Genomic DNA, 26658 nt, shown 5'->3' with positions numbered 1-26658 from the left:
GGGGCCAGCCGGTGGGATGAGGGCCCCCGGAGTGCTGCATCCAGCTCCGCAGCCCCCAGCACAAGGCATGGACCTGGTAGAGAGGATCCAGAGGAGGGCCATGGAAATGGTTGGAGGGCTGGAACCCCTCTCCTAGGAAGAAAGGCTGAGAGAAAGACTCCGGGGAGACCTTTCAGTACCTAAAGGGGGCTTATGGGAAGGATGGAGAGAGGCTTTTTACTAGGGCCTGTACTGATAGGATAAGGGGTAATGGTTTTAAATGGAAAGGCCATAGATTTAGATTAGATATAAGGAAGAAATGCTTTACTATGAGGGTGGTGAGACACCATGACATGAAATGAGAGACTTTTTGATCCTCGGAGAAGTAAGGAGGGGGTCAGCAGGACTGCCACCTTGGACTTCGGAGGGCAGACTTTGGCCTGTTTAGGGGCCTGGCTGACAGAGTCCCCTGGGAGGCAGCCCTGAAGGGCAGAGGAGCCCAGGAAAGGTGGACCTTCTTCAAGAAGGAAATCTTCAAGGTGCAGGAGCCGGCTGTCCCCATGTGCCGAAAGACGAGCCGGTGGGGGAGAAGACCGGCCTGGCTGAACAGAGAGCTTTGGCTGGAACTCAGGGAAAAAAAGGAGTTTGTGACCTTTGGAAGAAGGGGCAGGCAACTCAAGCGGACTACAAGGATGTCATGAGGTTATGTAGGGAGAGAAGTAGAAGGGCCAAAGCCCAACTGGAACTTAATCTGGCTACTGCCGTAAAAGGCAATAAAAATGTTTCTATATATAAATACATCAGCAACAGAAGGAGGGCTAAGGAGAATCTCCATCCCTGGAAGACAGGGACGGGGAGCAGAATGAAGCCCCCATAATCCAAAGGGAAATGGTCAGCGACCTGCCACACCACGTAGACGCACACAGGTCTATGGGGCCGGACGGGATCCACCCAAGGGCACTGCGGGAGCAGCGGAGGTGCTCACCAAGCCACCTTCCATCATCTGTCAGCAGTCCTGGCTCACTGGGGAGGTCCCGGTTGACTGGAGGTTGGCAAATGTGATGCCCATCTACAAGAAGGGCTGGAAGGAGGATCTGGGGATCAGCCCGTCAGCCTGGGGAAGGTTATGGAGCAGATCACCCTGAGTGCCATCACACAGCATGCACGGGACAACCAGGGGATCGGGCCCAGTCAGCCTGGGTTTATGAAAGGCAGGTCCTGTTTGACCGGCCTGATCTCCTTCTGTGACAAGGTGACCGCTTGGTGGATGGGGGGAAGGCTGTGGATGGTGTCTGCCTGGACAGTAGCGCCTTTGACACCGTTTCCCACAGCATTCTCCTGGAGAAGCTGGCTGCTCATGGCTTGAACAGGCGTATGCTTCGCTGCGTAAAAACCTGGCTGATGGCCGGGCCCAGAGAGCGGTGGTGAATGGAGACAAATCCAGCTGGCGGCCGGTCACCAGTGGTGCTCCCCAGGGCTCAGTGCTGGGGCCCGTTCTGTTCAATATCTTTATGAAGGATCTGGACGAGGGGATGGAGGGCACCCACAGTCAGTTTGCAGGCGACACCACGTTGGGCGGGAGCGTTGATCTGCCGGAGGGCAGGAGGCTCTGCAGAGGGCCCTGGCCAGGCCGGGTCGATGGCCCAGGCCCCGGGGTGAGGGTCAGCACGGCTCAGGGCCGGGTCCTGCCCTGGGGGCACAGCAACCCCAGGCACCGCTGCAGGCGTGGGGAGGAGCGGCTGGGAGCTGCCCGGCGGGAAAGGGCCTGGGGGTGCTGGTCGACAGCCGCTGGACATGAGCCAGCAGGGTGCCCAGGTGGCCAAGAGGGCCAGTGGCACCCTGGCTTGTGTCAGGAATAGTGTGGCCAGCAGGAGCAGGGCAGGGATCGTCACCCTGTGCTGGGCGCTGGTGAGGCCGCCCCTCGAATGCTGTGCTCAGCGCTGGGCCCCGCACCCCAAGGCGGCCATGGAGGGGCTGGAGCGTGGCCAGAGCAGGGCAGCGAGGCTGGGGCAGGGGCTGGAGCACAAGGCTGGGGAGGAGCGGCTGGGGGAGCTGGGGGGGCTCAGCCTGGAGAAGAGGAGGCTGAGGGGAGCCCTCATCGCTCTCTGCAACGGCCTGAAAGGAGGCTGGAGCCGGGGGGGTCGGTCTCTGCTCCCCAGGAACAAGCGATAGGATGAGAGGGAACGGCCTCAAGCTGCGCCAGGGCAGGTTTAGGTTGGATATTAGGAAATATTTTTTCACTGAGAGGGTTATCAAGCACTGGCACAGGCTGCTCAGGGAAGTGGTTGAGTCCCTGTCCCTGGAGGTTATTTAAAAGACAGGTAGATGTGGTGCTTAGGGACATGGTTTAGTGGTGGACTTGGCAGTGCTGGGTTAATGGTTGGACTTGATGATTTTAAAGGTCTTTTCCAACCTAAATGATGCTATGATTCTATGATTCTAACCCAAGCCATTCTCTGAATCTGTGCCCATCGCCCCCGCCTCGCCAGCAGACGGTGCCCGGTCAAAAGGCGCATTGTGCATTGTGGCTGGGGCCGAGCCGCGGTGCCGGCCGGGCAGCGAGCGGCGCGCTCACCCCTGCCAGCGCAGCAGCAGCCTGCCGGCTCGGGGCTGGCGGTGTTGCTGGACACATGGGCTGCTGCTTGGGGACCCCCTGGCACCAGGACCTGTCCCTGGGGTGCACAGGTAAGCTGCCCATGGGGATGCCACGGCCCCGCTCTGTTTGAGTGGGGCTGCGAGACCTGTGGCTGCAGAGCTCACCCTGCTGCTGGGGCTGCTGGGGAGACTCCTGCGCTGAGCAGTGGCTCCCTGTGGCTGCTTGCCTGCCCTTCCCGAGATGGCCACTGGTGTCCCCTCCTCTTGCTGGGCACTTGCTGTGTCACTAGATTTGGGTGCATGGGGAACGAGGCAGGGCATTTTGGCCAGGGAGGGGAGAGGATGACTCAGGGGGTTGGTTTATTCCCATGCTGTTGGCTTTTCAGGAGCCCCCTTGCCACCCCTGTCCTGCTGCCACTGCTGCCCAGGAGGACCCCAAGCATCGCAAGGCTTGTAGAGCCCATGGGGTGCTGCCAGTCTCTGAGGGGCGATTCCCATACCTGCGTGCCCAAATGAGCTAACGGGGCTGTGCTAACGGGCGGGAGGAGGGAGGTGGCTCAGGGCCAGCGGCTGTGGCCACGTGTCCCCCGGGAGAGCCGGTGCCAGCGGGTGCCGCGAGTGCCTCAGCCCCGGCTTCCAGGATTGCAGCCCCAAGGGCCGGGACCTGCGCTCGGCTCTGGGCTGGGGCCGTTTCCTGCCCACTGTTAGAAAATGCTTCAGCACCGGGGAGGTAAATGAGTCACTGGCACGACTGGGAACAACTCCCCACCAGCAGTTTCAATTGGTCTCTTGAAAAAGCTCCCAGTTCCCTTTCTGAGCCTGGCCCAAACAAAAACAAACACTGAATCGGCGAGTGCCGCGGGGAGCAAACCCATTTCTCCTCTCACCCGAGCGAGCCCTGGCCCCTGCCTGGCTCTGCGGAGACCCACCAGCATGCGTTGTCATGCCGCTGGCAGAGATGGCATGAGCGGTGTCCAACCTGCCACCTCCTTCGGCACATCATATGGGGACCCCTCGGGCGGGGAGCATTCTGCCGGGGGTCTGAACTCCTCTCCCCACCACCCGTCTTCCCCAGGTGAAGAGTGTGACTCCTGCTGCCGCTCACCCGTGCTCCTGCCCTGCTGGGACCGCCTGCAGCACACTGCAGCCGAGCGCCGGGGAAAATGGTGGCGGGAGAAGACCATGGCATCAGGTACCCGTCCCCGGGGAAGGGGGGCCCAGCCCCTGCCCACCGGGCCCTGCCGAACCCAGCGAAGCCCGCCCGGGTCTGCCGGGATGCAGGGAGGAGAGGAAGGGAGGGAGGGAGGAGTGAAGCGCTGGCAGGCAAGGCAAGCCCAGCCCAGGCAGGAGCCAGCTCGGGGTTAGCTCTGCCTCTGGCTCGTTTCGCTTCCCCGTCTCCGTTTCCCCATGTGTGGAAGGGGACGGAGTTGCTGGATGAAGTCCTTTGTTAAGTGTGCTCAAATCAGCTGTTGAGAAACGTAGAGCCTTTTCTTTCAAAGAAAAGCTCATTCATTACATGTCCAGCCGTGGGCCATTCTTTTCTGCTGCTAACTACAAATAAGGATTGTAATTCTGCATGCAAATAACAGTTTATTTGACTGACTAGCAAAGCTAGCTCAATAAAAAGAACTGTGGAGTATAGTTATGGTCACAGAAGTGACTTACAAAGGCCGCTGCACGTTCCAGCTCCAGATCTCCGGGTAGATGTTTGTTTTACAAGTCCAATCTGATTACTGACAAAAATTGGGTTCTAATCTTGTTATCCCTCCACAGCCAATACAGCTGTGGAAGAGCAAGCTGGATTGCTATGTGCCTCAGCCTTCATTAACGTAATGACCAGCTAAAGTTTCAGCTCCCGAATCCTTTATGGCAATAGTTGATGATGTGTGAAGCAGAGAGAATGCAGCTTGGATTTCAGACACGGACCAGAGCAGGCAGGGGAGAAAAATCTCATTTTGCCTGTCAAATTGATGAGCAGAGTTTTCTAAGCCCTTGGCTCTCCTGTGCTGGGGAAGTGCTCTCGCTCTGAGGTCTCCTCCAAAAAAACCTCTGTGTCACGGCGTCATCCTTCTACCAGATCTGCTCAGTGAGGGTCTGTCCCAAGGGCAAGGAGGGAAGGTCCCCTCACTTCAGAGCTACTCCAGCACCAGAAGGAAGCCAGTCATCAAGGGTATCATGTAGTTAGGACACCTCAATCCCATGGACCTTGCCTCCACCCTTGAGTATGATTTTGGGGTGATACCAGATTCACACAGTCCCCAGCCAGATCTGCAGTGCAACCCATGGGCTTTGCTTTCAGGTGGCATGGTTAGGTAGAATATCATAGACCTCTGCCACAAAATTTGACAGCAGCTCTTCTGTGTCCCCCCTCCTTGCTAGGTAAGGCTGGGGCATCGGAGCCAAGTGACCCCGCTACGGAGGCAGCAGAAGGCTCGCCAGACCCTTCCTCGGTGCTGCTGGCTGTTGGGGAGGGCTTTCCACCAGGTAAGATGCTGCCTTTGGCATCACCCAGGTTTCCAGTGGTTGAATGTAGCAAAGCCTGGCACTGCAGCTAACCGGCCCCCTGTCATCCCTTGAGTTTCTCATCTTTGTTGCTGGAGGGGGGATGACAGGCTGGGTTTGTGGCGTCTGAGCATTGCAACCAGGTGAGGGCTGGAGGCACTGGTGGGGCTGGGGGCAGGGAGGCAGCGTGGCGGAGGCAGCTCTGTGGGGCATGGAGCTCCTTCTCCCCCTTAACCCCACACATTTCCTTTTCAAGAGATTTCGCTCTTCTTCTCCATTGAAAGCCGCTCCTCCCAGTGCCTCAATTCCCAGCTCCAGGAAGCAGCCAGAAAGAAACTGTGGGCCCTGGAGAGTGATGACAGAGACGTCTATGCCCTGTTCAAGGTAGGAGCCCCACCTCGGCATGTGCTGGGAGGCTCCTGGCATGATGGGATGTGTGATGGGACACCAAACCCAGCCGAGAAAGAGAAGCTCCTCCAGGGCCGCTGCCGGGTGTGTTCCTGCACATGGGGACTCTGTAGGGGACTGGGATGATGGGGGAAATGAACCAGTAACAGGTGACAGGCAAATGCAAAGCTGAGCCTCATGTCAGGACCCTCATATTGGAGGCTCTGCGCTGCCTGAGGGATCACGCAGATAGCCCTGGCATGAGTCTAAATAGCCGGCATTTCACAGGGCTGGGATCGCCACAGCTGTGTGCCAGACTCAGGTCCCCGGTGGAGGTGGCATCTCTGGACGTGCACAGGGGTGCTCAGAGTATTGGGCTTTATACAGAACAATTACTGCAGGTATAGAGACATTTCCTGGACTGAACTCTCCTTCCCTGCTGGCTTTTAAGGCCCTGGCCCCTCATGGCTCCCTGCAGAGCTTCCCAGAAGACCTGGAACCATGCAGACATACTAGGGACAGCACCAGTGAAAGGAGAGCTTCTCCCTCCAGGCACAGTCACTGCTTTCAGCCTCAGAGCTGCAGTTTGGAAGCTGTGCCTGTCCTGACTGAACATTAGCCCTCCCGTGGCATGGTTCAGGTGTCTGCGTTTCAAAAGCACAGTGGTTCTGCTGTGCGCCATGGGGGAGAAGGTTTGGAGGAGGAGATGGAGCTTCTTCGCCCTGTGGCTGCGGGTACTCCATCTCCCTTGGCTGAAGGACCCAGCTGGCTGATCACCCTCCCCTTAGCCCCAGGCAACCAACGCGCACAGCTTCAGTATCAACTGTGCTAATAAATGAGTGCCTAGTCTCATTCCAGGGTCTAGTATTATTCCCACACTGACAAAGGAGGCCCCCTGCCAGAGTCCCAGGACTGCCCCTTAATCTTGCTTTGTCTTCTGTGTGTAGGAACTGTCAGCCAGGCTGGTCTGTATGCAAGCACAGGAGGATCGGTTCCTCCTCACCTTCAAAACCCTAGAAGAAGTCTGGAAGTTTTCCACATATCTGACTTTAGGTATGTTTTCAAGGTGTGGGAGATGTAAACAGACAGTGTGAGAAGCATTTTTGGAGAAGGTATTCTTTGACACCAAAAAAACAGGGATGTAAGAGGGTGGACAGATAAAGAATATGAATTAGAAGACCTTGGTGTCCATCTACAGATTTATGAAACCACTGTCTGGGTCAGTGAAAGAGAGCCTGGAGGATGCCTTTTGGGTAATGCCTCTACTGCATTTTGGGGATGGAGACAGAATTAGAGGCTGTTGCCTCACAGCACGGTTGCAGATGGAAGACTGGGAGACATCCAAAGAGCACTTCATCCTGCCCAGTGAAGGAGGGTGCTAACACTGCTTTCTTTGTTTCTTAGGGTATGTGGGCAGCTGCTTGGAGCAGCTTCTCTTTGACCAGGAGTACTGGCTAAACTGTGCTCTGATGGAGGACACAGAGATCAGAGTTACTGTGGATGAAGATCGCTTGGCCACCATATATATGGGTCTGCTACTCCAGGAAGGTGAGGAGGGACTGCATATGTAGGGACTTCCTCACAAGCATCTCAGCGGGGCTGTGTTGTAGCCCTGTGCTGAGCTATGTCTTGCACTGATGCCATTGACCTGGGCGTGACTCTTTCTGTCTGCAGGTAACTTCTTTTCCAGAGCAGTGCCCGGTGTCTGGCAGCTGGAGCAGGAGGGAGAGGAAGGCCTGCAGCTCTGCAAGAATGAGCTGATCCACGTGAAGAACGTTGGAGAGGAGTCCAAGTGGGAAGGGACGTCCTTACTGACAGGTCAACGAGGCCTGGTGCCCGTGACAGCTCTAGAGCCCATACCTCACCCATTTTACCAGTAAGTAGACTGGCCAATTAATAGTGCTCACGCCAAGATTCTTTCCTGATCCTGATGTATGAGCTAGCACCAGGCCTGGGGTGAGAAACTGCTCTTGCCTCTGGCAATGGGCAAGAGCTACATAATTTTGTGAAGATATACATTATGCATAAAGACAACCACTGGAACCAACCCAGGTCCCATTAATGGGACAGAGCAAGGACATACTTCAGATATCATTCTTGTATGGTATTGATTTAGGTCATACATGAGATTATTTGTGATCTACAGGTGAATAACTGGGAGAAAAAACATAGCCCAAGACTTAGGTAATGCCGGTCAAAGCGGGGCCTCGCACTGGACACCAGGCTGAGCCTCAAAGACACCCGCAGCTCCTCTTGTACTCACACGGTGAAATCCTCCTTACGGCTGGCAAAATTATCCTGCTCTTACCATGTGGTGTGAGGCTGTGGTTGTGAGGTGCAAACTGCCCTCCGTGCCCAGTAACACCATTACAAGGAGTTACTGGACTGGCCGTGCTGGCCATGCTCCGTAGCAGCTCCGACACTCCCAGGGGACAGAACATCTCTCCTGCTTGTGCGAGACCATCCCTGGTGGTGACCTGAGGACAGGGCTGCTCAGAGAGGACCAGTGTGGTTCCCCTTTGCCTTGCAGGTGGTTCCTGAAGAATTATGCTGTGAGTTTTGGCATCTCCCAGGAGATTGGTGGGACAACCTCTCAGGCAATTGGTGAGTGATACCTGTGCGGTGCAGCTACCCTTCCCAGGGGAGGGCACGGCTCTTGCAAACCTGGGTTTGGCCACAAATGCAAAGGGCCCATCTCTTGTTCCGACAATACACTCCATTGCATGGTGCTCTACGGGAATACTGCAGCTTTGGACTCTCTGGAATGGAGAACAGAGCTTGCAAATTGCGTGTACTTAGAAGGGCGACCCGAAGAACACAGAGTACAGAGGGCTGCTGATGGCATCCTTCTGCCACTGGGTTTTTCTGTTCTACTGCAATTTTATCCATCCTTTAATCCTTTCAGGACTAAAGTTTTAAATAATTAGGCTTCCACCAGTGTGCACATGAAACCTGTGCCTACCATTCACCCATTAGCCCCAGGCCGTTCCTGCCCAGACATGGGCACTGCTGGGAGCATGCTGGACATGGGAGGTCACTGCAGGCGTGCTTTTGGCGCATAGCGTGATGGACATTTGCGCTGTTAAAGATTTCACTCCTGGCAGAGAGGTGAGACAGTGCAGCTCCTGTGAAGCTCCATGTTTCCAGCCACCTTCCATCCTGCAGCTCTCAGAGGTTTCAGTCTTTGGCTGTGTGGTGTTTATCCATGCCGCTTGTATATTTTATTATAATCCTCTTCTCAAGCAGAAACTGCAGAGATCTGAGCCTGAGAGCACAATAAATCTTAGGGGACAGAGAGGCAGCCTTCTCAAGCAGAATCGTGGCCTCTCCTTGCCCAAGTCTTTTCCAGCGAGGAAGTTTTAACGGTGGCCTCACACTGAAATGCCATGTTTGCCTTGGTTTCCCAGTCAAAGGCAGGTGCACAGCCACAGAGGACCACAGAGGAGCCGCATGGGATGAACTGAGTTTCTCCAAAGGAGACAGCATTGAAGTCATTGGCTTCCTCATTCCAGGACTCCCATGGTTTGTGGGCAAATCCCTCAGCAACGGGAGCATCGGCTTTGTCCCAACCCGATACATAAATCCCGAGGCTTGCGAACCTCTGTAAGTGTACTGCTACCACCTAGATTAACTTAAACTCAGGAGAAAGTGAAGGGAAGACTCCAAGCCCAAACTCAGGGCTATGTGAGAGTCCAGGGCAGGTAATTTGCTTTGCAAGGCCTTCATAGAGGATCCTTTTGAGGTCTGTCCAGAGGCCTCAGCCAGGCTCTGCTGCCAACAGGCTGCAGGAGTCTCTGCCCAGACAAAGCAATCGTATTTCCCTTGCCTCAGGTGACTCTTGGAGAGGAATAGATCTGGCCCTGGGCTAGACCTGGCTTTCTGGTAAGGCAGCCCTGGACATCTGTGTACCAGACAAGCTGGCTTCACAGTTTCACCTAGAAATGTTCTTGTCTTTGTAGCTTTGTCGAGGGGCTGTGAGGCTGGCAAGGGTGGCGAGAGCGATTCTGCCCCTTTGCTTTCTGTGGCCTGTCAAGGCAGAATGACTGCTGGCAGGGTTCGTCACGGAGCAGAATTAAACACCCTCCCAAGGACACAGACAAGAGTTATCTGGGGAGGGAGGGGGACATAACCCTGCTCTGGTGACCCAGGCAGTTGTCTTTGTGGGTGGCTTAAAGACATAGCTCTGGTTCAATACCCATCCAAAAAGGCTTTTTCTCCAAGAGTGTGTGTGGGAGGATGGGGTCTTAAGCTGTTGCTAGGTCTGTTGGGCTTTCTCGGGTCAGGATCACTCCAGGTAAATCTTAGGCACTTTTCTCTGACACTACAGAGAACAGAGTGGAGATCAGATGATGCTCTGGCCTCAGAAAGGGCTTCTGGAGAAAAAAAAAAGAGCAATAGGTTCCTCCCTCTGGCACCCATCAGTTCCTCCATGGAGGAGCTGGATCTTCCCCCACCTGATGGGGAAGGTGTCCAGACTCTGGTATCCATCTGCAGCACAGCTTTTCTGGTGGGAGGAAGAGGAGGGATGGGAAAGCCCATCTCCATCCCACAGGACAGCTGTAGTGTCAGGGGATGGGGAGACACTGACTGTTTTCCCCGATGTCTGCCTCAACCTAGGGAAAAGGGCTTGGCGTTTCTGAGCGAAGAAGAAAAATCCCCGCTCCTGCGCATCCCCTGCAATGGTGGCGAGCAGCACTTCACCACCCTCCTCGGTGACCTGGCACGCACCGACATCACCTCTGTGTACCGGCTGGGTGAGTTTCCCCTCTCCTCGTGTGCCCAGCCCCATGGCTCCCCAGGGAGAGCAATGCTGGGCAGTGTCTCTCTAGACACTGAGCTCCGGCTCAGGGCTTTGCAGGGGAGACAAGTGCTGTGGTTGAGGCAGCCTTCAAGCCCTCTGCTCAGCCTGGTCGTGGAGGTTGTAGATACCCTCAAGAGCTGGGCCTCCCCACACTGCAGTTTGCAGTCTTCTCTGCTTCCAGGGCAGCTCCTCAGCTGTGCTTCACCCTGGCAGATGTTGCTCTCAACTGATCCTGGCTGTAGGTCCCTGCCTACAGCAGGTCGCCTACTGCTGTCCGACCTTTGGGTGTGTACTGAGGGGGATGCACCGCTAAAGTGGCAGGTGGCATCGTCTCCATGCCCGCAGTGGGAGCCAGGAGGTCAGGGTTCCTGGGTGCTCTTCTCAGTTTCTCTATGCTTGCTGTGTGGCTTTTGGACCACAGCTAATTTCTCTGTCTCTCTTTCTTGCCTTCTCACTACCTAGAAGCACCATGTGGCCATGTAGGGCTGAGCCTGGGATCCCTGGGGTTCAGGGGACCTCCCAGACCAGCCAGCTCAGGTGCAATGAGCCCGGGGTAGAGCCTGTCAGAGATACACACATATCTGAAACCTCTGAATAGACACAAGAGAGACAGAGCTGATAAAACTCTACCTGTGAAAAATAAGACCAGCTTGTTCCCAGGTAACTATAATGTCACCGGTGCTCACCCCGCCACCAGCTAAAAGCTGTTCTCCATGGTCTTACATGGAGCCAAGCCCCAGCAGACGGGGGGTTGAAACTGCAGCTGCATGTGGTGTCTGCAGCCAGAAGGGCGCCTGCTCTCCCACGTACAGGTCTGGGGCTTAGCAGAGCAGCAGGAGATCTCTGTAAGGTTTGAGCACTGCGTCTGCACGTGAACACTGAGCAAGGCTTTGGGCTTTTTGTTTTCTGTTTGTCTCTTTGTGTAGATGGTTTTGAACCTACAGCCATGTTCCCGAAAGTGCCATCAGGTGAGTATGTGGAGGGGACAGAATGGGATGCTTTTATGATGACTTCTGAGGGTGAATTTTGACATGGGGAAACATCCCACCGTGGTTTGCCTGTCCCTTCCAGAGGCTGTTCTCCGTGGCTGCAAAGATATCCAGCTCCTCCAGTCTTGGGAGGAAATAAATGGCTTGGCTACGACTAGCACCTCTGAACTGTCTAGCCCGGGGAGTGAATCAACCCCTGCTACGTTGGAAGATGTTCTCCTGGAGAAGCTGGATGATTTTGATGATCCCAAGTTCTTTATTGACCTGAATGCTGGACACATGGAAGATGCTGATGTCTTTAACCCCATATTGACCTTCCTTAACCAAGACAGTTATGTGCCCAGTTTTCAAAGCCTCTATGATATCAGTTTTTCCTTTCTCAACTCCACTTTTTATGGTTTCTCTGATGAGGATGAACTGGTCGTTTACCTTGAGACGTCCAGGAACTGGGCCAAGAGGACTCATTCAGTTTGGGCTCATGTCAGGCTCTGTTTCCTCCTGGGTAAGCTCTGCATCAGAAAGGTCAAGTTCTCCCAGGCTCGAGTCTACTTTGAGGAAGCCATGAGCATCCTGGACAGGGGGTTTGGGGACCTGCCCCTGCTGGCTGCATTGCACGTGAACCTTGCCTCCATCTACTTGAAACAGAACATGAAGCACAAGTTCTCGTCCCTGCTGGGAAAAACGGTGGCCCTGCTTGTCTGCTTGCCTGGCCGCTCTTTCAGCTCTGAGAATGAGCTGGAGGTCATGATGTACGTCCTGAGGGAAGCCATTGCTGTGGGTAACGCTCCTTTAGAGGCACGGGTCTGCTTCCTTATCGTCAAGCTCTTCCTACAGCTGGGCAAAAATGATGAAGTGTTGCCCTTTACCGAGCATCTTCAATGTCTCACCACCACTTTACTCAGCCCGGACGCTAGGTCTGTGCCACTGGATGCCACTCCCATCTTGAGCTACCTGTATGACAAGAAGTACTTGCCAAATATCGCACTGGCTTCTGCCAGGTTGTTTGTTCCCAATGGCATCAAGGGGGCACCGACACCCATTTGGAGAGCTGGCTTCATCCTCCAAAATACTTCCAAACTGCTGGGAAGCCAACTGGAGAGGAGCAGCATCCCAGCACTGGCTTGTTTCTATCTCAAGCAAGCACTGCATTTCTCCTGCGAGAGCAGAGCTGTGCCCATGCAGAGGACGCTGTGTGCCATCTTGTCCAGGATGTACCTCCAGCACGGCGTGTTGGACGGGGCAGTTTGTTACGCAGCCACGGCCGTAACCCTCAGCAGGCTGATGGGCGAGGAGGAGGCTTTCGAGTCTTCCCTCACTTTGGGGTGGATGTATCTCCTGAACAGCCAGACGGGCCCAGCTGCAGACATCATGCAGCAGCTCTTGCGCTCTCTGCACGGGACAGACAGCGTGACTCAGGGGGGAGCCGTGCACAATCTCCTGGCCATTGCCCTCAAAGGAGAAGGGCAGGTGCGAAAGGCTGCAGAGCACTACCTCCGGGCCCTGCACAAAGCCAAGGAGACCGGGAACAAGAGGAACCAGGCTATCGCCCTGGCTAACCTGGGGCAGCTGAGCCTCTCCCGTGGGGCGAGCCAGCTGTCTGAGCTCTACCTGCTCCAGTCAGCTCAGCTCTATGCTGAGCTCCAGGGCAGCGAAGACCTGGAGACGGAGTTGGTGCGGGTGCTGCTGTGGCTAGCGCAGGCCATGGTGAACAGGCAGAGGATGGAAGATGGCAAACTCTGTTATGAACTGGCGTTGGTTTTTGCCCTGAAGTGGCATAACGTGAGGAGTGAGTACAGCTTTGCTGGAGGGAACCAGGGCAGCGTTCACCTCTGTGCAGCACCGTCAGGTCCCTAATGCAGCCCCCTGACCTGTCCTTTTCCCTTCCCTGTGCCATGCAGGTCAGCTTCACATCACTGAGTCTCTCTGCCATTTCTACAGCAAAGTGTCCCCCAATCTCCAGGCCTGCATTACCTACCATGAGCACTGGGTATCTTTGGCACAACAGCTCCAGGACAGAGAGATGGAAGGCAATGTCCGTCAGAGCCTCAGCCAGCTCTACCAGGCTTTGGGCACATCCGAGTAGGTCCTGTCTGTGTGTAGATGCTGTTGGAGTGGGGTCCCTGCTCACCCAAAGCAAAAGCAGTGGCTTTCCTGGGGTGTCCCTCGCGAGAGGCGGGGAAGGAGTGTGGTAGCTCTGGCTGCCCCGCAGGCAGGCCGCGGGTTAGTGAGCCGTGGAGATTTGCGAGCTGACGCCGTGCAGTGAAGACGGGAATAGTTCAATGTCAACCAGAGTGCTGCGACAGCCAGGCGAATGCCAGACTGTTAGCTGGGGCAGAACTGGGGTCTCGCCAAACACAGTTTTCCAGAGAGACATCCAGCCTTGATCAGAGGGGACCCAGCAACAGGGAATTCATCACTTCCTTTGGAGACTTATTCCAGTGATTAATCACCATTCACCAGTAAAAATAGGTTCCTTATCTGTTATTTGAATAAGTCTGGCTTCAGCCTCCAGCTGCTGAGTCTGCCCTTCCTATCTCTGCTGGAATATTTTCCCCAGGGAGGTACTTAAGACCCCGTATCGGCTCGCCTCTCCATCTCCTGCTTGACACATGCAGGTGACTGATTAGATTAGGTGGGAGGGGAGAGAAAGACACCTGGACAGACCACAGACTTTCTTCAGTCTTTGAAGGCAAACGTGTCAAATAGCAGAGACCTCGCTTCCATGTCCCAGAAGGACAAATGGGCAGGGGCTGTCATTAACTTGGATGTTAACCTTCCCATGCTAGGTCACAGTGAGTTCAGAGGGAAGGAATTTAGGAAGCAGACGCCTGTCATGTGGACGGTGCTATTTAGGATCACAAAGCACCCCATACCCTGGACTCGAAGGACAGCTGGAGCCCCGTTGCCAGCAGGCGAGGCACCAAGCGAACAAACGTGCCCTGGGCCCTGCCCGGCGCTCCCTTCGCCACAGCTGCCTTCTGCAGGCAGCGTCTCCAACCTGCTGGCTCGTCCTGCTGCTTGTCCCTTTGTCCTCTAGTGACCAGGGGCTTGAGAAGGAGCTATAAGGTCTTGCACATGTGGCCACAGATCTGCCTCTTTGGCTGCACCGAGGGACAAACAACAGGCAGAGATGTGGGTTTGGGTGCCAGATGCTGTCTGGAAAATGGAGATGCAAGCGCTCCCTGCCTACGCTCCCATGTGGAGCTGGGAGTGACTTTAAGGCTTAGTGTAGGGGGGCAAATAAGGTTTGCAGATGACCTGGACAAAACCCTCTTTATCAGCTGAAACGAGCAGGGGTGGGGAGCAGCCCCTTCGGGAGTGGGCTGCCCTGGGGCTGTGCTGAGCACTGGGGTCCCAGACTGGTTGAAGGTTGTCAGACGATACACGCGTGCACTAAAGCATGCAGACTTCCACGATTTTGCCAGGACACATTGCTCAGAGCTGTGGCTGTCCATTTGTCCCTAACCTTTGGCAACTGTAGGAGGAGAAGACAGGACTGCCAAAGGGGAGGTGTTGTGGTGGCTTTGCAGCTGATTGCTGGGGACGTCCTGTGATTTCTCTGTAATGGCTTTCTGCCTGTTACCATCACAGGGCTTTGAGACGGTCCCTGGACTGCACCAAACAGAGTCTGAGGATCTTCATTGACCTTGAAGAGACTGCGAAAGCAGCAGAGGCCTGGCTGCAGGCGGGAAGGCTCTACTATCTTATGCAGGAAGATGAGCTGGTGGAAATGTACTTTCAGGTATGGGGGAGGTGGCTGGAGCAGTCCCATTCTCACCGGGCTGGCCGCATTCCCATCACAGCTTTGTGGTTTGGTAGGACCCTTTTGGGGCTGGAAGACCTGGAAGGGAAAGTTTTTATGAGCAGTGTAAACCTGCTGCTGGAAGGAGGAGCTCTTGCCTTACACTCATGCACTCTCTGGCACTAAATTTCTTATCTTTCCTTCCATACACTGGGTTTAGAGTTTCTTGGGTGAAAGTAAGTGAATTTATTGAGTAAGAAAGTGATACAGGAGTGCCAAAGGAAGCTGGAGGTGCCAGGTGACCGGTTCCCATTGAAATACACATAGATAAGGGGTAAGGTGCCAGGGAAATGCTTGGAGACTTCTTGGAGTAGAAGACTACTGGCTTCTTTCCATCTCTAGCATTATTTTATCAGCTGAGCTGCAAAGAGGAAGAGCAGCTCATAAAATCTTAGGGCTCCTTCATTCAGGGAGCAGCTTCTATTAAAAGATGGGAAATCCTTTCACATGGCCAGAGTAAGCAGAGCAGAAGGCTGTTGGGTCTGCTGGGGTTGCGCTGAGCTGGGGTATCCAGCAAAGCACCAGCCTGGACACACACAGAGGATGTTTTGGGTCCTCCCTCTGTTACCCCAGAATCACTTCTGAACTGGTGAGGCTGGGTGACTGAGGTACATGTTGGTGGGAACAAGGAGAGAAGCCTTTCCCATCAGCCACACCAGCTTGCCCCTAAACCAGGTTGGTAAAACTGGGAGTGACTGGGACTGGGTGGCTGCTCCGTGAGCTGGGTGAAATGAACTGGTGGCTTTGGCATCAGCCTGTTTGCTAGTGCTCGCAAGGGAGATCTGAGGCCCGTAACAAAGAGCCATCGTTGCCTCCCTGGCTCATGGTTTCAGCAGGGAGACAGGGGCTAAAGGAGGGGTGACTTCCCATTAAGAAGGGCCAGTTGCCACCAGATCTCAGCAGGGCATGTCCGAGTCCCTGAGGGGCCCCTTCCCAGGCAAGGTCACGGACAATGATAAATTGTCATGGTGTAAGGAACAACGCGTTCTGGCTGGAGGATGGCACCAGGGCCAAGTGCATAATTGGCACAAATAACCGTTCTTCCCAGAAGTTAGTGTACCTTGGCATGACTTGGTTTTATTTAATCACAGCAATGTCTATGTGCAGATGTCTCTTTCCAAGTCTCACTCCAGTTCCTTTCCCTTCTAGGCAGCCATTCAGACTGCTCTGAAATCCCAGAACTTCTCCTTGGCCATGGATCTTTATGAAAAAGCAGGCGATACCTTTTTTAATGGCAGCCGAAACAGAGATCGAGCGGTGGAGTTTTATAGGGTACTGATCCCTCCGAGCACTTCTGTCTTTGCGTCCCCGCGAGGCGATGGCCGTGGGGAGCTTTGCCTCAGGGCTGGCTGCAGCACTGCATGGCCAGGCTGGAGGGATGAGGGTGGAGAGGGATGGGCTGGTTCTGAGTGTGCCAGCGCGCAAACATGGCTGCAGCGGGGAAGCCTGGAGCACAGACATATTTTGCAATGGCTTCAGCTCACCCCAGAGATCATCTGGGAGGTGGGAACAGGGTCCTCACGTTACAAATCCTGGCAGTGTTAGGTGTGAGCTGGTCGCTCCTGGGGACATGCTCAGAGTCGGAATTTCAGGCACCCAAGGAAGGACAGAGACGTGAGGCTCAGGTTTTGAGAACCACGCTCTGGGATATGAAACTCATTTTCAAGGGAAGGAAGGGGCTAGAACCTGAACTTGCAGCACTCAACCACCCCATCGTCTGCCTGCCATGCCAAGCGCTTGGACCATCTCCTGCTGCTCTGTCACCCCTCTGTGGGCAGTGCTGTACCGGTACCTCCAGGAACAGCCTGGACTCACTGTTCTCTCTCCTCAGGGAGGTGCTGTGCCCCTGGCCAGGAAACTAACGGCCATTAAGACAGAGCTACGGCTGTTCAATAAGCTGGCAGAGCTGCAGATCGGGCTGCAGGGCTATGAGAAGGCGCTGGAGTTTGCCACGCTGGCAGCCAGGCTGAGCATCAGGGTCGGTGAGTGATGCGCACCCGCAGGGTACGGGGAGTCACTGGCTCCTGCGGAGGCGGTTGCCTTTCTGGGCGAGAACAGCGTGCACGAGAAAGGGGGATCTCCTGCTTTCATAAGAGCTTTTCGTATCCTAAGGGGTAACATCTTTTTAAGGCCACTTCCCTTTTTAAGCTGCATGACAGCCACATGGGAGAGCCCTGCCATGGCGGTGGTGGGACTGGCTGACCGGAGGGTTGTTGCTACACTGGAACACGGGAAGTCTGATGAAGGCACAGGAGGACTGAACAGTTCCTCCCTGCCCTGGCTCTTCTGGTAAACTCATCCCTTCCCATTACAGAAATAGTTTGAATGGGCAAAATGCCAGCATAAATGTCTGAGATGGAACCAGTCTTGTTATAGCCCTTTCCAGTACCCAAGAAATCCCCTGGTTGAATGATATACTCCCTGGGCAATCTGTCCAGCCTTGGTATCAACAACCCTGCTCATGGCTCCATTTTCTCTGGACCATCTTCAAACCCAGTGTCTCCTTATGAAGGCATCCTTTCCCCCAGGCTGCTGAGCAAATGCATCCCCGAGCAGCTCAGCATGCTGGGCTGGGGATGTGTTGCGAGCGCGCTGCAGGCTGACTGTATCAGCAACTCTTCTTCCAGGAGACCAACTGCAAGAGCTGGTTGCGTTCCACCGCCTGGCTACAGTCTACTATTTTCTGCATATGTATGAGATGGCAGAAGATTGCTATCTGAAGACGCTTGCCTTGCGTCCCCCCTTGCTGCAGTGCTCTGGAGAGGCCCTGTACTACTCCAAGGTGTATTGCCACCTTGGCAACCTGACCCTGCACAAACTGAAGGTAGGAAACCTCTTTCCATGATGCTGTGTTGAGCACTCTGGTCTTGATGGAGAGCTGGAGGTGGAGTATCACATCTGCTGCCAGAGCAGCCACACATGCATACGGCTGCGTCCTGTGACTCTCCATCCTACCTGCAGCTTTAGAATAAATGCACACAGTGCTGGCAGAACCAGGCTTTGAAGGGGGAAAGGCAATTTGGAAAGAAGTGCTGGCATTTAGCTGCACCAATATAGAGCCCATTTCAACGAAGTCAAGTGTCACTGGGTTCTGCCTGGAACCACTGGGCTCTGCTCCAGCTCCCTTATACCCTGTGACCTCTAGTTAAACCACTTCCTAATGCCTGCCCTGTCCTTTACGGTTAGGATGAACAGGATGCAGCAGCCTACTTCCTCCTGGCCCTCGCCGCAGCGACCGAGCTGGGAGACCAGGAGTTGCAAGGCCTCATTCATGCCAAGCTGGGTGACATCCCCGATGCCCTGCGGGGCCCTGAGGGCACGCCGGGCTGTGCCACGTACCGGCCCAGGTGGCTGAGCGAAGGTGGCCACGTCGTCTGACCAACCCGCCACCCCAGGGACTCCAGTGCGAGCCATCAAGCAGTGCTGTGCCGTGCCGCCGACACGGGTCCGTGTGCTCTCCAGAACAACCGGCCCAGGAGAGGTCCTGCGCCGCACCCTAAGGAGCTGGCAGCGTTTGGTCTTCTTGTCCCTGACAGGCAAGGGACCAAGCACTTGGGACCCTGCCCTCATTTTCCAGGAGCAGGGCTGTGCACTGCAGCCCAGGCGGCACATCGAGGCTGAGCATCCGGGCAGGATGAGGCCCTGGCAGCGGTGCTGGAGTGTGCGGTGCAGCAGGGCTGAGCAACAGATGGCATTTCGGGAGTGCGGCTGCCCTGCCCGGGGCAGGGACAGGAGAGTGCTGCCATGTGCCTGCCTGTCCCCCCCAGCTGCCCCCCACACCTCAGGCCCCTGGGGCAGCTCAGCCCAACCCAGATGTGTTTTAGCTTGAATAGCAACTCCTTTATTTATTCCTACCTGGTGTCTGTCCTGTCTGCTCTGCGGAGGTCTGTGACCTGTACCTCTGCAGAGCCCGGGGCCTCTTTGGTACAAAGCACCGCCAAAGCTTTTGGCAGAGAAAGGCAGAGATAGGGAAAGGAGGAGAAATGGCAGGGGCTGGTCAAGCCTCGCCAAGGGCCAAGCCCCGTCTGCAGGTGGGCGGCTGCTCGGGGGCGGCAGAGCCCACCCTCGCCCAGCCCTGCCGTTCAGCCTCAGCTCTGGCACCGGAGCAGCCGGGGTGCCCGCTTCTGCCCCACAGCCCCTGTGCATTTTCAGCGGCTAAAGCATGAGCACCCTATGGGTCCTGCACAGCGAAAGCCGTCGGTCCCGACCTGGCCCAGGCGTTGCAGCCCGGCACCTCACCAACCTCTCTTCTCCGGGCTGCAGAGCCCCGCGGGACGCAGGAGCACTGGGGAGCGGACGGCGAGGCTGGGCGCGCTGGCCTGCGCCGTGGCACGCATCCAGCCCCATGGGCAGGGGTGCCGACGGGGCACAGGGGAATTTTGGTGGGGAGAGGCGGCAGCACTGCCTTTGCATGGGCCACTGGCAGCCCGAGGAGAAGCCGGCCGCCCAGCAGGCAGCAAAGCTGCCTTCAAGTGCCCTGAGCTACGCGGCTGGAGGAGAAGCAGAAGCTCCCCTGCGGAGCAGCAGGGGAGCAGGCGGCACCAAGGCGGCTTCCCCGGGGCGCTGCCCGCCCGCAGCTCTGCTCCGCAGCCCGGCTCACCACCAGAGAGCAATAACTGCCCGCGTTTGCAGCCTCACGCCGGCGAGTGCTGCTTCCCGGCTGACACCGATCGGGGTTTTCAGTCTGGACTGGTGCAGAGGGAGGAATGAGCAGTTTTTCCAGCTCATCTCTTTGCTCTGACAGCCACTGGCCAGGCACCCAGCTGGGGCTTCACGGGGAGACCCTGCTGCAAGTCCTGCCCCCTCCCCGATGCGCTCCACTGCTTGGAAATGCTAAATGCAGAACATTTATTTCCTTGCTGCTCTTTACAAACACTGAGTTCATTTTCCCCTCCTAATCCCTGTGAGGCATCCATCATCAGGGCAATGAATAGTTTACTGCTTGTTTAGCAAGCATTCCTGCAATGCCATTAGGGGAGCCTCAGCCCTGTGCTCAGAGGAGGTAAATCTTCATCACATTTGAGATACAGCAAGCTCGGGGGAGAACCGGTCCCCAAAACCTTCCAGCCTCACTCCGCGGGGCTGCCTGTTCTCGGTTCAGGTGGCTGGTGCTCACCGTGCCAGGGCAGGATCTTTTCAGCAGTTTTTCAGGTCAGTTCCCCTTTTTCTTTTCACACGTGGGGAAAAGCACAGTCTCTCATCTTCGTACCAGAAGGCAGGTGAACGACAGGACATCGGGCTATCCGCGGGGGGAGAGAGGGAAGCTTTGATGGCTCTGGAAGACCTGAGAGCCCATGTGGTGCAGAAGGTCTGCACCCATCCCTCCTGCTGCCTGCCCCCAGCACCTCGCTTAGGGATGCTCCCCAGCCCTGCTGCTCCCCAGCCCTGTTGCACCCTGCCGGTCTGGTCCTCGGTCGTGCGCTTTGGGTCCCTGAGACGAGGTCCAAGGCCACCACAAGGCTCCTGCCCAGGCATCCCAGCGGGGCTTTTGTTAGCAGGGGTTGTAGCGGCTGGTGCTGCGCTGCTGGCCAGGCTCTGCACCTGGGGCCGGGATGCGGGTGGCTGTGCCTCTGTCTGTGGCAGAGCCCCCAGACCCACAGCGGTGGCCCGTGGCTGTTGTTGTTCTGGTCAAAGTTAAGCCCAGTGGAGGACGAATCCTGCAGGGAGAATCCCTGCTAAAATATCCCTTCCAGAGCCAAATCCTGAGGCTGTTCTGCCTAGCATCAGTGAGAAAAAATGAGCTTTGTTTAAACATAGAGGGTCAGCATCTCAGCTGGTCTAAATCAGCTAAGCTCCATGAAGTCAACAGAGATGTTCTGATTTGCAGGGACTGTGGATCTGGCCCATGGTTTTTAACCAAATGTGTCATCTTTAAATCACAGCAAACAAATTTGTGGTGCCTGGGGGGGAGGGAGGGAAGAGACTCGCTCCTTGGGAAGTCCCATAAAACATCATTTCCCCTCTCCCTCATCCGCTCGCCTGCTCCCACGTGCTGTGACAAAGCTGGGCTGTTTTCCTAGTGGGATGAGAGGTCAGGGTGGCCATGGCTAATTAACTCCATAATAATACTTGGAAATAGAGTGGAACTTGGAGCAGTCAGCTGTGCGTACCAGCTCCTGGTCTGTGCCCGAGGGAGGTGAGGATACCACGTCCCTCCAGCCGCCAGCGCAGTGTCGTGGGCAGGGAAACATGCTTTGGGGACTCCGTGCCGGGGAGGTCACCAGGTGATGGCTCAGGTCCTGGGGCAGCCAGGCTGGGGGTTGTTGTCCTGCCCCCCGTCCTGGGGGGGGGATATTGTCCATCATTCCCGGGGCACGGTGTCTGGGAGCTGCCTGTGTTTTGGACGCAGCAGGGAGCACCCTGCGTGTATGCAGGGAGGGAGCACAGGGACCACACAAGGGGTGCGCAGCCCGAGGTGCTGCAGGGCGCAGAGCCTGGCCGGAGCTGTGGTGGTCTTCCAAGAGAAGGCAGGAAGAGCAGGACTGTAGAAACGCAGGAGGTATTTATCCTGCGGTAGGCATTGGCCACCAGTGTCCAGCCCTCCTTCACCAGCACTAATGTCAGCCCAAACAGTGGAGGAAGAAATAGGGGAAAGGGAAAGGATGGATCAAGTCTCGTCTTACGCCAGGTGTCATTATCTTGCCGTGGCTTGTGACTTATTTCTGAGCCGCATGTGACTGTCTGCTCCGTGCCCGGTCCCGGGAGTTTTCCTTCCTTCAGTCCTCAGCCAGCCGAGCTGGAAATAGCACCGACGGGGACCACGTGCAGCAGCATGTGCCTTCACACGGCCGCTAGCAGCAGCACCTTCCTTTCCAGCGCTTCCAAAGGGTGAAGGGTGCTGTAGGAACCTCCTTGCTTTGGCTTTGGTGCTTCTGCGTGCCGATGTGTGGACCTGGTGCTGCCCCATCTCGCTATAATCGTGCACCAGTGCAACCCTCCAGGCACCAGTGCTACCAGTCCTGACATAAGCCCACCTAAGAGCCAGTGCTGGCTCCCTGAGCCCATTTTTGTTTAATGCCCCAGGGGGCCATTTAAGGCCTGGAATAATGAGGGACTGGATTTCTTTAACATATACTCGTTCTTGGAGAGTGGAAATATCATGATGAGAATAATTCTTGGATCATCTTAGCTCTGGTGTGAGCCTCCCGAGGCATTAGGAAAAAGGAAGCACTGATAACTGCAAATGCAGATATGGACACAAGTGTAGAGATAGCTAGATTTATTTGGGTCTACATGGAAACTACTCCTTCCTGCAGAAATGCAACACCCAACAATAATAATTATTATCAGCAGACATCTTTCATCATTCCTTCACTGCACAGTGCTGGACTGGGCCTGTGCTGGACTGGAGGACTGGGCTGGATGGAGAGACCTGTACCATACAGCTCCAGCCTAGCCTTTTTCCACTCCATGCCTCGGATCCCATGGGTTAAACGAGGGATAGAAACCCTCTCTGAGTACTGTCAAAGCCTGGCAGTCGGGCAGGGAGGGAAGCCTGAATTTCGGTGGTGTGCAGGGTGGGTGGGAGCCGCCTCTCCCACCCCAAGGACCCGCACCTGGGCCTCCCCGAGCCACAGCGATCAACCGCAGCTGCTGCTGCTGCCCCACCCTGCTAAAAGCACTCCCTGGCTGGGCTGAGCTCTCCCGGGGCTCCGTGCCCGGGTTTTGTAGCTGGTGCCCTAGGATGTCACGTCATTTATCCATCTCTGTCACCCTGGGACTTTGGCAGAGGCTGGCCTCCAGCACAGCCTGCCTCTGCTGGAGGCTCATCCGTGATGTGGGGGAGCAGAGTCTGAGGAAACCTGAGCTCATCTTATCTGAGAGGTGGCTGGTCCTCTCCAGCCGGCATCTTCCTGCGCTGCTTGGAACGGTAGCGAGAAGTTGGTAAACACCAGCTGTTCTGCTAAGCAGAGGTGGGTGAAGTATGTAAACTGGGCAATTTAGATTAAAAATCATTTATTTTCACAGCAACCTGGGTTTTCGTTCAGTGATAATTGGGATCATAAATATGTATGCCAGGAGGCGTATCGGAGGTTGATGCCGGGAGGCTGAGCAACAGCCAAGAGTCACAAACTGTAACTGCGCGTGCTTAGGCGACCCTTCCCTTCCCGCCCCGCACCGTGGCGAGGCGGGCGGCAGCGCCGTGCAGCCTGTCCCCGGGTGCTGAGGCGGGGGCCTGTGTCTGCGCTGCTGCCGGCCCTGCCCTGGGAGCTTGCTGTGTCCCTGGGGCGGGGGAGAAGCAAAACCAAAAAGAGAGGAAGGACAGGGAATACTGAGGCCAGATGTAAAGAAATTCCCAGCTGAGATTAAATACTTCTTGTGCTGAGAGGGGATCAGGCGTGGGTCAGCCCTGGAGCTGCCATCCCCGCTGTCACTGGCCACCGGGCACGCAGATATCACCGGGACTTACCAGCACTCATCTCCGGAGCTGCTTTCTGCTCTCGTGGGCACTTTGCGTTCAGCAGGACTGATGGGAGACCAGTGCCGGGTGCTGTGCTTGGCTTTGCCGGGGAAAACATCTCTCTGGGACTGGAGAGGGCAGAGAGTGAACTGGTAAACATGGTGCAGAAAACATTATCCCATCCCAGCGTGCAGCTGGTAGAGATAAGGGCAACTGTCTCTCCTGGGTAACAGCCGATGGGCAAAGAGCTCCGTGTTCCTGTCTTGTCCCAGCTCTGCAGGCAAACGTGATGGTGCCGGGGTGCACGAAGGGTCCCAGCTAAGCTGCTTGCAGCTCCCCAGCACCTGCATGCTGTCCCAGCAGCTCCGGCTCCTCCGAGAGGGAAGCACAGGCAGAAAACCTGGCAGCAAGAGGCTCCCCTCACCGCAGTGTAACAAGTGTAGGAAACGGCACAAGTGCCAGCAATTCCTGTCACGCTACAGGAGAGGGGAGAAAAAAAGAAAAAAAAGACTCTGTATTTGGCTGCCATGAAGGCTGTTGGGACACAGTCCAGGAATCGGGATGAATACAAAGAAACGAGCCCTTGAGCACCAGACGGTTTTTGAGAAAGGAAGAATAAATTCTTACATAACAGAATTCCCTTTGTGCGCTGGTTATGGGGTGGTTGGTTTATTTTTCTGTTTTGCTTTGGGTTTTTTCCTTTCTTTTGCACCTGCTCTGCCAGTGGCGTGGGGGCCACACGAGAACGCGTAACCGTACATCGCTGTGTAGGGAGCAGCGGCTGCAGCCTTTGCGTCCTGACGCTAAGGTTTAATTCTGCCTGGGACACCTTCGGTTCCTTGCAGCTGTATTTTGAATTGCAGCATGACTTTTTCCTACCGCCGTCCAAGATTTAAGCCATGCTTGATCCCAAAGTATTCGTACAATATTAACCAGGTTAAAAAACAAACAAACAAACAAACAAAAAAACGACCTTGCTCCAGTGCTTTGGGAAGGATTTGCAGAAGTTCCTATATGGCTCCGGTGTGTCAGGCTTGTGTTCTTCTGAAGTCTCTTCGAGACTTCCCTAACCCATCAGCTGGGCTTTCCCACCTCGTGCATCTCATGATCTGATGGAAGACTAAACCGCGTGCTCTGGCGGTGGCTGCCCCCGGGGCAGAGCGCGCTGCCGGGGCGCGAGGCGCCTGCGGGGATGCTCTGTGTCCCTGGGCAGCCGAACCGGGCAGGAGTGTCACTGCCTGCTGACTCAGCTCTGTCCTCGGGGTCTGCACCATCTTATGGCTATTTTGGAAGCTAGCGGATACTGCAGAAGCTGCAGTCTTTGGGGATGACAGGACCTGCTTTGTACCTGGCTGCTTCTGCAGAGTAGGGTTTGTGAGTCTGTCCTGGCTTCTGTCAGTCCTCTGTTGGCTCTGTTTTCCTTCTGTGTCCTGCTGAACTCCTCCTTAAAGTGCCTTTATCTGGGACTGACATCTTTTCCTCTTAAATCTCCTTGATGCTGTCTTGATAAACTAGTAGATGTGAGCACTTGCGGGTCTTAGTTCAGTATGGTTTGTTCTCAGATTCTTTCCAATCCTGCCTTGAAAACTGGTGGATAACTACTCTTTTGGTGCCCTCTGTGCTCTCAGTATTCATCTCAGATTGGAAATCTCTTGATCTTGTTTATCTGTTGTATTTTCCTGTGGAAGGATACAATGGATAGAGAGACGCTCAGACAAGAGTGTCTGTTAGATACTTTACAAATCATAACAGCCTGTGAAAGGACATCTGGTGATTTGCATTTGCCTTTTGGCAGGAAGGCTGTTGCCTTTGGAAGTCAGCAGGTGTCCCTTCGATGCTGCCACAGTTGCTGAAAATTTCATCTTGCTTTTGTTCAAGCTGAAACCTGCTCCTGGCTCTCCTCGAAGACTGAAGCCAGGGCTGTGGAGGGTGGTGTTTCAGTGCCTTACCCCGGGGTGTCAGCTGCTGTGACGTTGTCCTGCCAGCCTGGCATGCTGCTGCTGCTCCGTTCTTCCACTTGCATTTTAACTCAGGGTTGTGACTGTCTGCATCTGGCTGGTGGAGAAGGAAAATGTCGCAGGAAGGACCACGAACGGCTGATGGGCTCTGCCTTGTTGGTGGAGGGGCTGCTCTTCCAATTTACTCTGTTCCCTCCCTTATTTTTCGTTCCAGTGCAGTAGATCTTCCCTGGGCAGATCCTGCACTGCAGGAACCATTGCTTTCTTTTTATGGGTACCACTTCTGTAAGCCTGCCCCTCCTGGAAATCCATCTTGGGTACTTTACTCTGTGTTTCTAGAGGATTGCCACAGCACATCACTTGCAGTCGGGACTTCCTTGTGTTTTTCTTCTGCCTGTAATGCACAAAGACTTTCTCCGAGGCTTGGTGGCACTGGATTTGTGAGCTGGTGGGAATGCCTGCGCTAACAAAGTCTCCAACTGCATTGCGTCCCATGGCGGTGCGGGAACTTCCACCTGCAGCTCGCGCTGCGGTGTGCCAGCAGAGACGCTGCGGCGCGGCTGCGCCTGCGGGGCCGTGCCGCCCCGCTGCCGGGGCGCGGAAGGGCTTTCTGCTCGCTCACAAATCCCCTGGTGCCCCGGTGCCATTTTGACACCGAGCTTGAGGCTGATCTGCGCGCAGCTGCCTTGCTTTGACTGAGCTAGTCTGGGCACTCGGTTTTCTGCAAATTTGCACTACCTGCAGTGTCAGCCGTGGGCATAATCCGAAACCCTCAGTCGTGGCTTTGACAGGGTGGCTCGTTCCCTTGCTTTTCTGCTCTGCAAGCTTTAGGATAACGATTTCTCTTGCCATGGTGACTGTACAGGACCGCATGCACGTCATTTTCCATTGTCATGTTTTTCTCGGCACCACCCACAGACCTTTCTTTGCAGTTATCTTTCTCTTCGGCTTTTTATCTCGGCATATTCTCTTGGATGTGTTTTGCTTTTTTCTTTTCTCTCATTTCCTTTGCTGGGCTGTGGAATATTGCTAAGCCTGCTTCGCTCGCCCCTCGGTGCCCTTTCTCAGACGAGCTCCCTCTTCCCATTCTGCAGTGAACAAACACAGCTCTGAAGGCTGGATTATCTTGCAGGTCAGGTGCTTTGTGAACGTCAGCCATGAACAAATCTGTTGTTTTCCAGGCTCACACCTGGATGTTTTTTTCCTGGATCACAACTGTTGATAAGGTGCTGCTCACCGGTGCT

General features: G+C 55.3%; 1 protein-coding gene across 1 annotated transcript; it reads left to right on the top strand.

Moving 5' to 3' along the window:
* Nucleotides 1-3537: 3537 nt before the first annotated feature.
* SH3TC2 (SH3 domain and tetratricopeptide repeats 2) lies at nucleotides 3538-18433 on the top strand (the record flags this gene model as incomplete). The annotated part of the gene is made up of 17 exons (XM_082323884.1): nucleotides 3538-3766; nucleotides 4954-5058; nucleotides 5333-5460; nucleotides 6411-6516; nucleotides 6868-7011; nucleotides 7138-7339; nucleotides 7994-8067; nucleotides 8871-9066; nucleotides 10081-10217; nucleotides 11191-11232; nucleotides 11336-13039; nucleotides 13152-13332; nucleotides 14845-14995; nucleotides 16205-16327; nucleotides 16887-17037; nucleotides 17683-17879; nucleotides 18242-18433. The coding sequence occupies 17 exons, from the start codon at nucleotides 3538-3540 to the stop codon at nucleotides 18431-18433; spliced, it is 4062 nt and encodes a 1353-aa protein (XP_082180010.1).
* Between the last annotated feature and the right edge of the window lie 8225 nt (nucleotides 18434-26658).

This window comes from Platalea leucorodia (assembly GCF_965183815.1).
Source record: "Platalea leucorodia genome assembly, chromosome: 11".
Classification (NCBI taxonomy): domain Eukaryota; kingdom Metazoa; phylum Chordata; class Aves; order Pelecaniformes; family Threskiornithidae; genus Platalea; species Platalea leucorodia.
This window is presented reverse-complemented; position numbering and strand designations above follow the sequence as displayed.